The sequence below is a fragment of the Dipodomys ordii genome, unplaced genomic scaffold, assembly GCF_000151885.1.
Source record: "Dipodomys ordii isolate 6190 unplaced genomic scaffold, Dord_2.0 Scaffold32, whole genome shotgun sequence".
NCBI lineage: Eukaryota > Metazoa > Chordata > Mammalia > Rodentia > Heteromyidae > Dipodomys > Dipodomys ordii.
Genome location: NW_012267248.1, coordinates 4,232,762 through 4,247,115, shown reverse-complemented (window position 1 = coordinate 4,247,115; position 14,354 = coordinate 4,232,762). Strand labels below are relative to the sequence as shown.

The 14,354-nt window shown below is 41.1% G+C and overlaps 2 protein-coding genes across 2 annotated transcripts in view; one reads left to right on the top strand and one right to left on the bottom strand.

Annotated features, from left to right (window-relative positions):
* Positions 1-2,336: 2,336 nt before the first annotated feature.
* On the bottom strand, positions 2,337-8,244 carry Fam217a (family with sequence similarity 217, member A). Its single transcript, XM_013016618.1, has 5 exons — positions 8,182-8,244; positions 6,902-6,986; positions 6,771-6,784; positions 5,874-5,941; positions 2,337-3,534 (listed from the first exon to the last, which is right to left on the bottom strand). Exons 1-5 carry the CDS (start codon positions 8,242-8,244, stop codon positions 2,337-2,339), a joined length of 1,428 nt encoding a protein of 475 aa, XP_012872072.1.
* Positions 8,245-11,784: 3,540 nt separating this feature from the next.
* LOC105985900 (chromosome unknown open reading frame, human C6orf201) overlaps positions 11,785-14,354 on the top strand; it is a 20,882-nt gene continuing 18,312 nt past the window's right edge. The window contains exons 1-2 of the mRNA XM_013016617.1: positions 11,785-11,836; positions 13,923-14,051. Coding sequence (XP_012872071.1) covers positions 11,785-11,836; positions 13,923-14,051 — 181 coding nt within the window. The remainder of the gene's footprint in view (positions 11,837-13,922; positions 14,052-14,354) is intronic.

Here is a 14,354-nt window from a genome sequence, read left to right as displayed (position 1 = left end):
TTTCCTTCATTCAAAAGAACTGAAGCTGTCCTTCCATACAGAATCTGTCCAATGGCTCTGGATACTCTTACCTGCATGGCCTCTGCCTCCATGGTGTACTTCCCTGTCATTTCTTTCTATCTCTAAGGCCCTCTTCAGCCCCTGGTCTTCGAACTTTGGGCTTGTGTCTTTGTTGACCTATACCATGTCCTTCCTGACATGTTCCTTGCAAGAAGTAGGTTGTAGTTGTAGTTTGTTTGACATTGTCATTCCTCCACCGTTCTCACAATTGCATGAAATAAAGGGTAATCCATCTGTTTTACCAATTAAAAAAAAAGTACAAAGAAGTCAAGGAAAACTTTAAAGTATTAGCACTGTTCAGTGACAGGTCTGGCCTAGAATTCTCAGAACAAGTCATGGCTGTGGCCATAGTCTCATAACTATCCCAAAGATGGAAGCAGTCCATTTGCCAGGCAGATACTTAGTGTCTGCTGATCACTAGTTAAAAGTACTGCTACCTATCAGGACGCTGGTGAAGTAGGTAGGCATGTCTATTGCTAAAGGTCTTAGGAAAATTAGATCATTATAAACCTAAAAGCAAGGGGGTGAAATCCAGGTAAGTAAAGGTGTAAGTGAGAACTGTCGAAGAGCTTAAAGAGTAATGTTGAGGACTTGAATTACATGGATATCAAAGATGAGAGTAAAAATGATTGAACTGAAACAAGAGGGGTCATTGTGAGTTGGAACTGAGTGAAAATAGAAGTCCTATGAAAGGATTGCTACCTTGAGACCCATTTTATGGGATGCAGGTCAATTCGATTAAGGTGTCCTGGCTGTTTGTATTACTGTGGTTCCAGAAATTTCCTTGAGGTTACCTAAAAGCTGTAAGCCCCCCTCCCCTTGCTCTCCCCCCTCAGGAAATTTATTTAAGCCTTGCTCTCTTACAAAGGTAAAAAAGAGGGAACAGCTGGGCACTGGTGGTGGTTCACAGCTGTAATCCTAGCTACTCAGGAGGGTGAGATCTAAGGACCAGGGTTCAAAGCCAGTCTGGGCAGAAAAGTCCATGAGTCTCATCTCCAATTAACCACCAGAAAACCAGAAGTGACACTAGCTTTGAGCAAAAAGGCTCAGGGATAACACCCAGACCATGAGTTCAAGCCCTACAACTGACCAAAAAAAATTTTATTTTGTAATATATTTATGAGTTGCCCTTTAATCTAGATCATGCAACCCTAATTCAAATATTCCATCTCACATGGGAAGATGTTACACAAAATCAATAACAGCATTGGCAGCATTACTTAGTACCTGGGAGTATGTGAAATTTTAACTTACTTTGTACTGTTCAGAACTAGTTTTGAATTCGTTCTCCACTTAAAACCAAGTTACATTGTGCCAAAGCACACACACTATACAAGCTGCAGTAGTTTCCCTTCACATTTTTTGAAGTGTGATCTATAAGCATTCTGCATTAGAATCACATGGAGTGGACAGATGTTGATCCTACTCCCCAAAACTTGGGTTTTCATATATACCTTGAAATCAGGACTTTTAACTGTTCCCTGATTTTTAGGTGCTCTAAAGTTTGTCCATCACATCCCTTCCTTACCTGCCAGTTAGTGGGTGAGCTTTTAGTTGTTTGGGTTTCCTTTAGCCAGGGTTAAGACTCACAGCAATATAGAGCCTTGGGAGAAAAAGAAACCAGTAACATGGTTTTGGCTACTTTGTGAACTGTGGTCTTACTGCTCCTCCAACACTTTTTAACTATTAGGTCTAAATGGGAAAATGTTATTTTCTACCTAAGAGAATTAATAGTTCCTGTAGATTATAAAGAAGGGTCTAAGAAATAGTTGCTAAGAATTTGGAAGAACCTAGTAAAATCCCTTAACGGAACAGCAGCTTCTTTAACTGAAGGGCCAGATGACCAGAGATCAGCTTTGTGGAGATAGAGGAGAGGGAAAAGGTGTCAAAGAGAGGACTAAGGAAAATCACTGCAGGTAACTATATTTTACATGATTATATAATAGGATATAACAAAAGAAAAACAGCAGGAAGTCAATTGTACCATTTATTGACTAGAATTATACCAGAAAAACAATCACAAAAGATTGCTTTTCCTGAATACAATAGTTTGCTAAGAAAACTATCTCTGAAATCTAACATGCAAAAAAACAGTCAAATGTCAAGTGTGGAAGCCATCTCAACAGTGACTTTCCCACATGTCCACTCCATATGCCAAGCAATCATTTGGGGGTTGAGGAGGTTGTTCTTAATACTTGTTTCTCAATGATAAACTGTGTTTTGGCTGGGCTTCTTAAAGCAGATTTACTTGTACTGTATGGTTCTATATGAAAGAGTTACTTTTGAGCAATAGGAGAGTGCTTACCCTTAGCTATAAATGAAGGTGACAAACAGTTTAGTTTCTGAATATAGAATGGTCTGTTCAATAGTATACTTCTTTTGTAAGGTTTCTTTTTGTTCCTTGGTGCCTTAATTTCTTCCCTTTGATTTTCAGGAAAAGACAAGGATATAGGTGAAATCGGTCCTGGGGACGGTGGTGGCAGACATCTTGTTGAGACCATTTTAATTAATGATTGAGTTGTTTGCCCAGTAGTAAGTTTGGGTGACAGTTCCTGGCATGGATTTAAAATGGAATTTTTGGGATTCTTGAAATCATCACAAGTCGCAGTCAACTGTTTTGTGGTGGATAAATTTTTAAAAGATGATGGTCTAGAATTCCATTTGTATTTGCCAGCATTGCTCCAGCTCCATCTTGAAGCATTTTGTTCAGGCTTGCTAGATCCAGAATTGTTTTTTCTCTTTTCTCGACTTTTATCTATACAAGCTATCTGCAAACTTGAAGGGTCAGGAAGTTTTGGCTGTCTCAGTTTCAACACAACTTTGGAAGAGGAGGGTCGCTCAGAAACAATGGGAGTATAGAAAGTTGACTGTGGTCGTGGCCTCTCTTTTTGTATAGTGGCATGTTGTAATTTTTCCAGTTCCAATAAACGATTTATCAGGTTCCCTAGGGGGTTTTCTGGAGGTTCCACTATCATTTTCCAACTTTCACATTTAGAGATGGCGAGTCTGTGCAAGTCCAGAGTATTGAAAGGAGGGGGCAGGAAATCTGGATATAGAAACGCTTCGGCTGGTTCCTCAGTGAAAGAGTCTTCCATGTTTTCTATTGTTTCTGGCTTTAAGTTCAGCTCCATCTTTTGAAAATAGCCAAGTAAACTATCACTGGTCTTCTCACCTTCCGATAAATCACTTTCATCTGTTAAATTTTCTTCCAAACTGCTGTGTCCAGATTTTAAGTTCCAACGTGGGATGGATAAAGTATCACCACTATAGCTTTCTATAGTTGAGTTTGAATTAATATGAGAATCATTTCTGGCTTTTAAAAAGTCTCCATCCGCATAGGGCCAGTAGAGACCTAAGGGTATCATCACTGGGTGGTCATCTAGAGCATTTGCTAAGGAGTGGCTTAGACGGAAGATCCTTGAGGTATTTGTGGTTATTTTAGCACCACTTTCCACTGAAGAGTTTTCTAATTCCCTTAAAAAGAAAAAAGGTCATTAATTGTTTGTTGACTAGAATTAAAATGCCATTAAATGATAAGTAACTTTTGTCAAGGAATGGTTAAGATACCTGACATAGAAATAGGTTAACTTTCAAATTACATCCGTGTGTGTGTGTGTGTGTGTGTGTGTGTGTGTGTGTGTGTATACATACATTTGTTTTAAGAAAAGACTGAAACATTAGGTACCCTTGTGGAAGCATAGAAAGATCGTAGTTTGTTTTGGGGGGGGCAGTTGTGTGTGTGTGTGTGTGTGTGTGTGTGTATGTGTGTGCGCGCACGCATGCACACACCAGTACTGGAGCTTGAACTCAGGGCCTTGTACCCTCATTTGGCTTTTTTGCTGTTTAATTGGAGCTAAAAGTCTCATGGAATTTCCTGTCCCACCTGGTCTTGAACTGGAATACTCAGACTTCAGCCTCCTGAGTAGCTAGGATTACAGGCATAAGCCACCAGCACACAGCAATGGGTAGTTATGATATCTAAGAATGGTTAACTGTGTTTATGTATAGACACTAGTTAACAGTGGCTAGCTATATGTATTTGCCTGTGTTGTATGTGCAGTTCTGGTGTCTGCAGATGAGACTATCAAACTGAAATTATAGTAAAGTGTTTTTAACTTGGAATTAGATAAAAGGAACCTAGGGAGAATGGAGGTGGGGATTGCAGTGGCATGGAAGTTTGAACTTAGGACCTTGTCCTTGCTGAGCAAGTACCATCTGAGCCATGTCTCCAGATTGGTAAAAAGAAAAAAAAAAAGTGTGCCAGTCCTGGGGTTTGAACTCAGGGCCCAGGAGATGTCCTTGAACTTTTCTGCTCTAGGCTAGAGCTCTACCACTTGAGCCACAGCTGTACTTCTGGCTGTTATAGTAGTTAAGTAGACATAAGACTGTCAGACTTTCCTACCAGGGCTGGGAAAAAACAAACACCATGATCCTCAGATCTCAGCCTCCTGAGTAGCTAGAATTACAGACATTAGCCACCAGCACTTGGCAAAAAGAAAATTTTAAAGAAAGGTTTCCGTGTTAGCCACTGCAGGTTTAACAATTCTAACAAGAAACGAAGTCAACAGTGCCTATGAAACAAAAATTGCCTTCAACAGTTCCTAGAAATTTCTCCATTAGCAGAAATACTATTTTTAAAAAGAAACTGTAGAGCTGAGAAGGTAGCTCAGTGGTAGAGTGCTTGCCTTGCATGCATGAGGCCCTGGGTTCGATTCCTCAGCACCACATAAACAGAATAAGCCAGAAAGTGGCTCAAGTGGTAGAATGCTAGCCTTGAGCTGCAGAGCTGAGGGACAGTGCCTAGGCAAGAGTTCAAGCCCCACAACCGACAAAAATAAACTGTAAAAGTACAAAAACAAAACAAAATGCTGAGTTTCTAGTTTGTTTTAAAGCACTTAGAGAAGAAGGTGTTACAGTTCACACCTGTGGTGCCTGCAGAAGGATCATGTGAACTCAGGAGTTCAAGTTGAGTCTGGGCAACATTTCAGGGGAAAAAAAAAAAGATATCTAGAAATGCTAACATTGTAAGATTTGAAGTATTTAGTTGATGGGCAGTCTCAACATCTTTTAATAAAGAAAATCTTAAAGATAGCATAATCTAAGTCTTGGGGAAATGCTTTCATTTTTACAGAAAGTGATATAATGTATTCATTTAGCTAAACAGGAATACTGCCTTATTTTTGAAAAAGTTCAGGCAAATCACTTCAAATCTATACCAGTTAACAGATATAGTCCATGTACTATATACTGTAAAAGGAGAAAGAAATCTGCAGGAGGAAGGCAGTAGTGGATGGAGGGGGTAGAGAACAACATGAATTAATAGGAATCTCTGAAATATCTAACACTACATGAAAATATCTTTATTGATACTCTTTGTGTATGACATGTGGAAGAGAAAATTTTCAAATAAAATACTTCATTGAAGACAGGTGCTGATGGGTCACACCTGTGTTGTTAGCTAATAAGGCTGAGATCTTAGGATCACAATTCAAAGCTATCCCAGGCAGGAAAGTCCATGACATTCGTATCACCAATTAACTACTAAATAGCCAAGAGGAGCTGTGGCTCAAGTGATAGAGCACCAACCTTCAGTGAAAAAGCTAAGGGACAGCTCCTAGATTTTGAGTTAGAGCAGCAGCAGCACAATAATTTTTTTCTATTGGTATCAAAACTTTCATCCCTGAGACATCATGATTATTCAATTTTATAATCCCAACATCCCTAAGAAAGCTCTTTTATTTTCCACTTGTCATGGAGAAGGAAGCTAAGGTAAAGAGAGGATAAGATCACCTCTGAAGAATCTATTCTCTTACCTGTTTTCCATGGTATTTCCTTCATTAAAAGGATAACTCCATAAATGAAATAGCCTTTGTTTACTGTTCTGGCAATAGAAAAATCATGGACAATATTTCAGAAACTGCATGATATTTTTCTTTTCTCTCCCTTCACTCCCCTTCCCTCTTTCTATCTCCCTCCCTTCCTCTTTCCCTTCTTCCCTTTCTCCTGCCCTCCCTCCCTTCCTCCTTCCCTCTCTTTCTTTTTCTTTCTCCTTCCTTCTTCCCTCCCTCCCTCCCTCCCTCCCTCTTTCTTTCTTTCTCTTTCTCTCTCTCTTCCTTCCCTCCCTCCCTTCCTTCCTTCCTTCCTTTCTCTTTCCTTCTTTCTTTCATACTGGGGCTTGAACTCACTGCCTGGGTGCTCTTCCTTATTACTTTTTTCACTCGTAACTAGTACTCTACCACTTGAGTCAGAGCTCCACTTCTGACTTTCTGGTGGTTAATTGGAGATAAGAATCTCCCAGACTGGCTTCAAGCCCTGATCCTCAGATCTCAGCCTCCTGAGTAGCTAGGAGCCACTAGCACCCTGCTTAGCTTAGTTTTTAAATAAGTCCTGCATTTATGCCCAGGCTGGCCTGGATACAGTCTTCCTATTTACTCTTTCTGTGTGGCTGAGATGACAGGGGTATACTAATATGCCCAGATTTTATTAGTTGGGAAGAGGACTCAAGAACTTTTTGACCAAGCTAGCCTCAAACCATGATCCTCTCAATTCCTGCCTCCAGAGTAGCTAGAGTAGCAAGTGCAAGCCACCATGCCCAGCTTATAGAAATAAAGTTTTAAGTTTGAGGAGGAAGAAAAACAAAAATTTTAAAGAACATATATATTATTTCAGACAATATATTTTGTGAATTATTTTAAACCAAATATCCTTACCTTGTTAATTTTGCCTGGAAGAATGTATATAAAAATGACAATTAATAGTTATATAAAACAAGCAATAATCCAAACAACCTCCCTTTAATATAAGTATTCCAGCATAAATATATACATCCAGAATTTCTTACCACCTGTTGCATTATCCCTTCCAGGTGGGAGGATTTTATTTTCAAGAACAGGTACTTCCAAATCCAATTTCCAGTGAGATAAGTTCTAAAACAATATTTGTTACTCGTTTTAGGATAAACTTCAAGAGTAAGAAAATTGTAAAGCTCAAGTACACAATTTTACACACTCTTTGGGGGAGATATGAAAACGGGAACAGAGCTCCATAACCCTCTGCTTCCCCAATGACAGAAGGAGTGGTGTGATAAGATTTTTCTCCTATCAAACCAAAACAAGCTTGGGAACACCTACTATTCAGGAAATGGAAAGAATTTTCCAATCATTTAAGGCTTCAGTCTCATTTTGGTTAAAAATGATGGCAGTAGGATTTGAACATTGATTTAAAATATTAACAAGGCATGGTGCTGGTGGCTCAAGCCAGGGATCCTAGCTACTCATGAGGCTCAGATCTAAGGGTCATACTTCGAAGCCAGCCAAGGCAAGTAAGGGTAGTAAAACTCTTAAACTGAACTAGAACTGTAACTCAAGTGGTAGAGTACAGTCTTGAGCACAAAAGCTCAGGGACAGCCCCAGGCCCTGAGTTCAAGCCTCAGGATTGGAAATAATAATAATAACAATAAGGAAGGAATAACAGTTGGGGATTAGGGTGTGGCTTAGTGGCAGAGCACTTGAGCATGTATAAGGCCCTGTCTCTGGTCCCCAGCACTGGGAAAATGAAATAAAATTGAAAAATTGCTATAGATTCTGATTCCAGAGGATGAGTAGGAGGCCCGGTTTTTATGCTCTGTGTTTTGGGGAGTCATATATGAGAGAAATAGCCGTATATTTAACCCAGTAAAGCAAAGTTTGTGAAAACTGAGCTTTTTACACAGTGAAATTAGCAAGGGTAGTCCTCTGGTTTGTAAAATTTCCTAAGGTTGGGAAGTTGTTGGATCTCTTTGATATCCCACCTGCCTAATTTCCCGCCAAAATACCTTGCAAAAAAGTAAAAAGGTGGTCCTTGCTTGATTGATGACAAGGGATCATCTTTATACTGAAACATTTGCAATTAGGAATGTTTTGAGATTTAGGGAGAAGCTACATTTCTCTTTGTTAAAAGAAACCAAATCCCACCCACCCACCCACACCGGCTATCTCAAATATGCTCAGGGGAAAACTCAGTACAAAGTGCACAAGAAGAGCCAGCAGAGCAAAATTACCTCTGCAGGAAGACTCAGTGAGAGTTATGTGTCAGCTATGGGAGCTGCTGCCTAAAGCTCAAGTGCAAGAGCATCTGCCATACCTCCTGAGTGATGCTTGACTCCTGGAGGTTAGTGTCGCAACTCTCACCATTTCTTCTCTCCATTTTGTTGTAGCTACTCCTCTGTCTCCTATACAGGTTGTAGGATAAGCACACTTAGGGGTAAGGTCTACATTTGTATGTGGAAAGTATAAGCTTGAGTTGGGTGGCTCCCACCTGTTATCCTAGCTACTGGGGAGGCTGAAATCTAAGGATCCTATTTTGAAGCCATTCTGGGCAAAAAAGTGAAACTCTGGTCTCAAATAAACCACCAAAATCTGGAAGTGGAGCTATGGTTCAAGTGGTAGGGTGCCAGCCTGGAGTGAAAAGCTGAAGGACAGCATCCATGCCCTGAGTTTGAGTTCCACAGAGAAACAGCGAGAGACAATCAGACACACACACAGAGAGAGAAACAGAGACAAAGAGAGACAGAAACAGAGACAAAGACAGACAGAAACAGAGTGTATATCTTGGCTCCCCATCTGAAGGAAGCTAAGAAAAATGCTTAGAGGTCCTGGGATATAGTTCAGAGGGAGAATGCTTGCCTAACCTGCTCATGCCCTGGGTTCCATCTTCAGTTCACCTCTACCCCTACTTACAAAGCAGAGGAGAACTGTGGGGGTAGGGTGGAGGTAACCCTATGAACTCACCCTATGAACCAGAAATGGCATACAAGAGTGAACTGGGAGGTCTAACTGTCAGAGATTAGGAACTTAAGCTTAGAGGTGAGAAAGAAGCTATTAGATAAGGAAATGGAATACAAATTGGAAAAAAACATAGGATGGAATTTATAAAACTGGGCCCATGTTGTTGACCATGCAAAACAAAAAGTAATTCATTTGAAAGCAAAGCCAGCCTCACCTATGGACAAAATAAGAACTTCAGGCAGGTTCAGGAGATACTAACCATCCTATGGGACTGACAACTTCCTCCTCACTAAATTACTATCCCGTCTAAAATACCCATTATCATTTAAGGGAAAAAATAGTTGTGAAGTAAAGGAAAACCATCAGTGGACTAAAACAAGGCTATCTGAAAAAAATGACAAAGCCACTGTAGTAATCCCTGGTAGATGATTTACATTGTATTGTCTATGGGAGAAAAAGCTCTATCTAGATCCACCTGCTATTTGCTCTGGAGTTGAAACAGGCAGAAGCCAGCTGCTGAGTAGGGTAAGCTGCTTGGGCCTCCCCTCAGGTGTGTGTCCTGGGAAGGGACCCTGGAAGAGGCCCTATGCCTGCATTCCAGGGGTAGGAACTTCAGGGCTGCATAGGGTAGGGAGGCAATGAGTGGAGGAGACCCCTTTGGGAGAGGTTCCCTCCCCCTCCCCATCATGATCAGCCTCAATGGCAGCAGGTGGGGAGCAAGTGGCTAGGGCTGGGGCTTCTTACCCCTCAGTGTGGCTGGTCCATGTGTCATTCCCGTTGTCTTCTCTGGGGGTACCCCAAGGCCCGGGTCCCTCCCTGTGTGCCCCAGTCTGTGCAGGTGCCCCATCCACCTCGGTCTTCCTGCAGCAGGAGGATGTCTGGACTTAGTTGTTTTCCTAGCCATACAGCACAAGTTCATGTTGCACTTTCATCTAATTTTCAGTGTCAGAACTTACTTTCTGGAACCAGGAAAAGTGGGGCTGGAATCCTCTCTCTGGTCCTCCAGATTCTCCCACCTCATTTGGTGTGAGCCAAACACTCTCTTCAGGACACTTCCTTTGAGAAACTTTGATATCATCTTCTCCCTCTGAACGTTACTGAACACTCTGCCTTCTGGAAGCCAGCTGACCTTGTCCCATCCACCGTGGCCCAACGACAGGGAAAGATGCTCAGGAGAATCAAGAGTCCTCTTTGGAACAAAAAAATAGCAATTGCCATTTACCTAAGAATCACAAAGATCTACCTAACTTGAAAAACAATCCAGAGTTCTGTTACCCTGAAGGATCAATTTAGTCAACAATGAGCTGCCAGGGTAAACAGGTAAACATGCTTGGTCGGGCATGGAAGACTCTTGGCAGCAAGGAGAAGAGCTTGGCAGAGCTCTAATCTGTCCTTGGAAAGGAAATCATGGTCTTGCAGGGCACTGGTGGCTCACACCTGTGATCCTAGTTACTCAGGAGGCAGAGATCTAAGGATTGCAGTTCACAGCCAGTCTGGGGCTAGGAGTGGCTTAAATGGTATAACATCAGCCTTAAGTGAAAAAAATCAAGGGAGAGTGAGAGGCCCTTAGTTCAAGCTTCAGGACAGCACATGACCAAAAAATAAAAACAAATAAGGAAAATAAAACATAGTCTTGAAAAACTCAATATACTGGATGCAATTGCAAATCAGACAAGTTGATCCTGTGATACTCAGCCTTCTAGGCTAAGACCTGGTGGCTCAAACTACAGTTGCACAGCAGACCACTTGCCAGGCTGGTCCATGGTTGTTAGCCATCACTCTGAACAGGGTTTTTTCTACCACATCAGAATTAGAGAAAAATGAATGATTGATCCCTTGAAGTCTTACTCATTTAAAAAGCTGAACCATGGCTAGCTTATTTGGCTGAGTGATATTCTATTCAAAGCATGTGTGTATATATATATATATATATATATATGTGTGTGTGTGTGTGTGTGTGTGTGTGTATGCACACATACATCTGTGTATATATGTTAATAAAATATATGCAAAATATATATAAATTATATATATTTGTATATGATACATATTAAAATCTATCATCTCACATCATATTTTCTTCCTCCATTCATCCACTGATGGACACTTGAGTTGATTACTTATCCTTGTGGTTGCAATGAAGCTAGAAGTTTGGGTGTCTCTTCCACACACGGATTTTATTCCCTTTTGTGAATACCTGGCAGTGGGATTGCTGAGTTTGCAGCAGTTGCACTTCCAAAGTGCTTTGCACAATGATTGTGCTCATTTACATTCACCTTCGATGCATTTTTTTCTTCATCCTTGCTAGCAGTTTTTATTTGACACTAGAAATGTTCATGGGATATCATCTCTTGCTCCCTTTCTTTCCTTTTCTCTCCCATTCCTCTCTAATTGTTTTTTTTTCCTAGAGAGAATGTGGAAGAGGCCATGCTTAAGGAACTATGGAAGAGAGAGAAACACCAAGGGCCAGGTGGAATGTGTAATGCTGAGGTGAGCTAGTGCAGAAAATGTGCTGTGTGGATTGCACATGGAATATTCTTTTGCTGTTCTCTCCTATATGAAATTCAAATCATGGTCTGAGTCCACGGAAAGGAAGACAGCCTGAGGGGTAAATGGTAAGCTAGATTTCTCTCACCATAATTTTGGAGGGCTTTGGGCCTGCACTTCCCAAGGCCTAGGATTCAACTGGTTCTGCAAATTCACCTAGCCTGGACACACACACATATACACATATGCTATGTTAAGTAACTCCACATTGCCTTGAGAATGATCGCACATGCGCAGTCTTATGTTGCTTTTGTCTAGAGAAGGTATAAATAAGCATCACTGGAGGACCGGGGGTGATGGGGTGCTGCTACTTCTGAGGAACAGAATGTGAACATGTGAGCAGAATGACACTGAGGCTGCTTGGCAGAGTCTGAATCTATGCTGGGATGGGGCAGCAACTTCATTTGGCCTAATGACGAAATCTATGGACAGAGTTTGGAATAAACATGACCTCTATCCATCTGGTATCTTTCTGTGGCTTTACCTAAAAACCACCTGTTTAAGACAATCCCCCTAAACCCATAAAAGCATAAAATCTGTACCCAAACCCCACTCCTGCAGAGCAGCGACAGTGCTAGTTTCATCTGGCTAGCTGCCTATGTGTGTGTGTGTGTGTGTGTCTTCTCTCCTATTTTCCTGTCTCAATTTTTTCCTAATCATTCACAGCTCCCAAAAATTCACAGAAGCCCCCCTCCTACCCTCACCCATTAGGTTTTGGTAGTGTAGCTGCAGGATATTGAAGTTCATGTGATATCCTTACCAAGAAGAGGACAGAAGACCCACCCTTGGGTGAGAACACCACCCAACATCTGGGCATCCTGCCCATGCTCTTTCTGGACACTCTTTTTGCTCCTAGAAAACCTCTGTGCCCTAAATGTTCTAGAGTTGCTTTGAGATGAAGAATGGCCTTTGTCTTCTTCAGGGCTGGTTTGGAATAAGCCTCTTTCCTTCCATCAGTTTCTGTCTTCATGATGTTCAGCAGAACAGTGATCAGTGCAAACCTTAACATTCCATTAGCTATAATAGGTGGATTTAAAAGTGCATCTTAATTATTTGTGATCTACTTCTGATTTCAGCCAGGCCAACAATCTTCAGACAGCTAGAGGAATTCCAGCCCTTGCCATTTAGATCACATTTGGATTAATTTACATGGCATATACAGAATCACTTTTTTTTCATTTTAATGGTTACAAAATTTAAATGTGCAATAACTAATGTAACAGAAGTCTTTAAGAACTACAATGGAATAGATTACATTGTTTGGTATGTGGTAGATCACTACATTGGTATGGCTTGTTCTTTTCTATTTATGAAAATGAAGGTTTAGAGTAATGTATTCTACTTTGCTTGGAAAAAATAAACTAAGGGATCTGTGTTTCAGATGCTAGAGTTCTGCCAAAAATACCCATATAATCACAAGATTTACATTGATTAAGTGATTAGTTCACAAACTATTTTAAAGATTTTTAAGTTAAAAGTACTACTTTTGCTTATTGCATGTGTGTGCGTGTGTTTGCACACGTACGTGCAAATACGAGTTAATACTAGAACTTAAATTCCAGGCCAACACTAGCTGCCACCACCATCCAGGTTTTAGATGTTCTTCCTGGTTTCCTAACCATTTTGCAATGTTCCCCTACCTATTCACAACAGTGAGTAATTACAGAGACCTTGCCTCACTGGCTGGCCACTGAAATTAAAGAGTACTTCTAACCAATCCTGCCATTTGTATTTTTCTCCTAAATCAGGAGTAATTCTTGGTAGCTTCTAACTTGTTTAGAGCAATGCTAAAGTTGGTGGTTTCTGATTATTTAGTACCTTTTGAGTACACTGAAGAATGGCCTTTTATCAGAAATGCTCCTATTAAACATTTTTGTTGGTTTACTTGGTTTCTTCAATGTTAGTTTAGATAAGAGAATCAGAAATAGTCCTCTTACCTGTGCTAATCTGGACATTTCCTTAGTTTTGGAACATGAAGCTCTTCTTCAGTTGTCACAGATTGTGCTGTGTTAACACCTCTCTCTCTCTCTCTCTCTCTCTCTCTCTCTCTCTCTCTGCCTTGTAGGTCTATGAAGTCTTAATTATACATATACATTCATGGGTGCTAAGCCTCTCTGAAATGCCAGATGGGAAAATATTATGGGCTGTGTTCCTAGCAATCTCCCTCCTTCCCTTTAGGAAAGCTATCTTTTCTCCTTAGAACTCATCCATATTCAGAAAGGAAGCTGGAATTTCTGTGGAAAATCCCTGAAGAAGGACTTGGCAGGATAATTTCCATGGACTGTTTTTCCCTGCTTTGAAGATGCAAGATGAACACTTAAGAGTTCCAGGCTCAACTGTGGACCATTGTGACTCTCAGAATGTGAAGCTGTCAGAGACCATGAAGTAGGTTCTATGGTCTCCTCTTGCATATGGAGGGATGCTGAGAGGAACAACCCCAAGACACCTCACTCATCAAAGTCTGTTTCTTCTTTGTAACTCAGCAAGCCATCATGGAAACACACAACAACAATCCCCCTCTATTCAAATTTCCACTCCTTGACACAACAGCCAAAAACTATGCCAATCCTGATGTCCTGATTGATACCTTCGAGAAACTATCCAACCTTCACAATCTGCTTCCCAATCACCTGTCAGACATGCTACAGTCTGATAAGAGCAAAGAGCCCGAAGGTAAATGTACATGGATAGAGGGCAACTGAATCATTTTTGGAAGCAAATATTTTATCTTGGTACAAATTGCCTGTTTTAGCCAGGAGTAGGTAAAAACAACGTCCTCCTCCGCCTCCTCTTCCGCCTCCTCCGCCTCCAACTTTTGTGCCAGTATGGGTCTTGAACTCAGGGGGCCTAAGCACTGTCCCTTAGTTTTTTCTTTTTCTTTTTTTGGGTCCAGTTGTGGGGCCTGAACTCTAGGCCTGGGCACTGTCCCTCAGCTCTTCAGCTCAAGGCTAGCACTCTACCACTTGAGCTACAGCGCCACTT

What these genes read in the sequence shown, in the direction of transcription:
- Fam217a (XM_013016618.1), bottom strand. Translation starts at nt 8,244, where the DNA reads ATGGAGAGAAGAAATGGTGAGAGTTGCGACACTAACCTCCAGGAGTCA. An exon ending in AGTCAAGCATCACTCAGGAG is followed by an intron (nt 6,987 to 8,181) that starts GTATGGCAGATG and finishes ATATTGTTTTAG; the next exon opens with AACTTATCTCACTGGAAATT. An exon ending in GGAAATACCATGGAAAACAG is followed by an intron (nt 3,535 to 5,873) that starts GTAAGAGAATAG and finishes TTTCTTTTTAAG; the next exon opens with GGAATTAGAAAACTCTTCAG.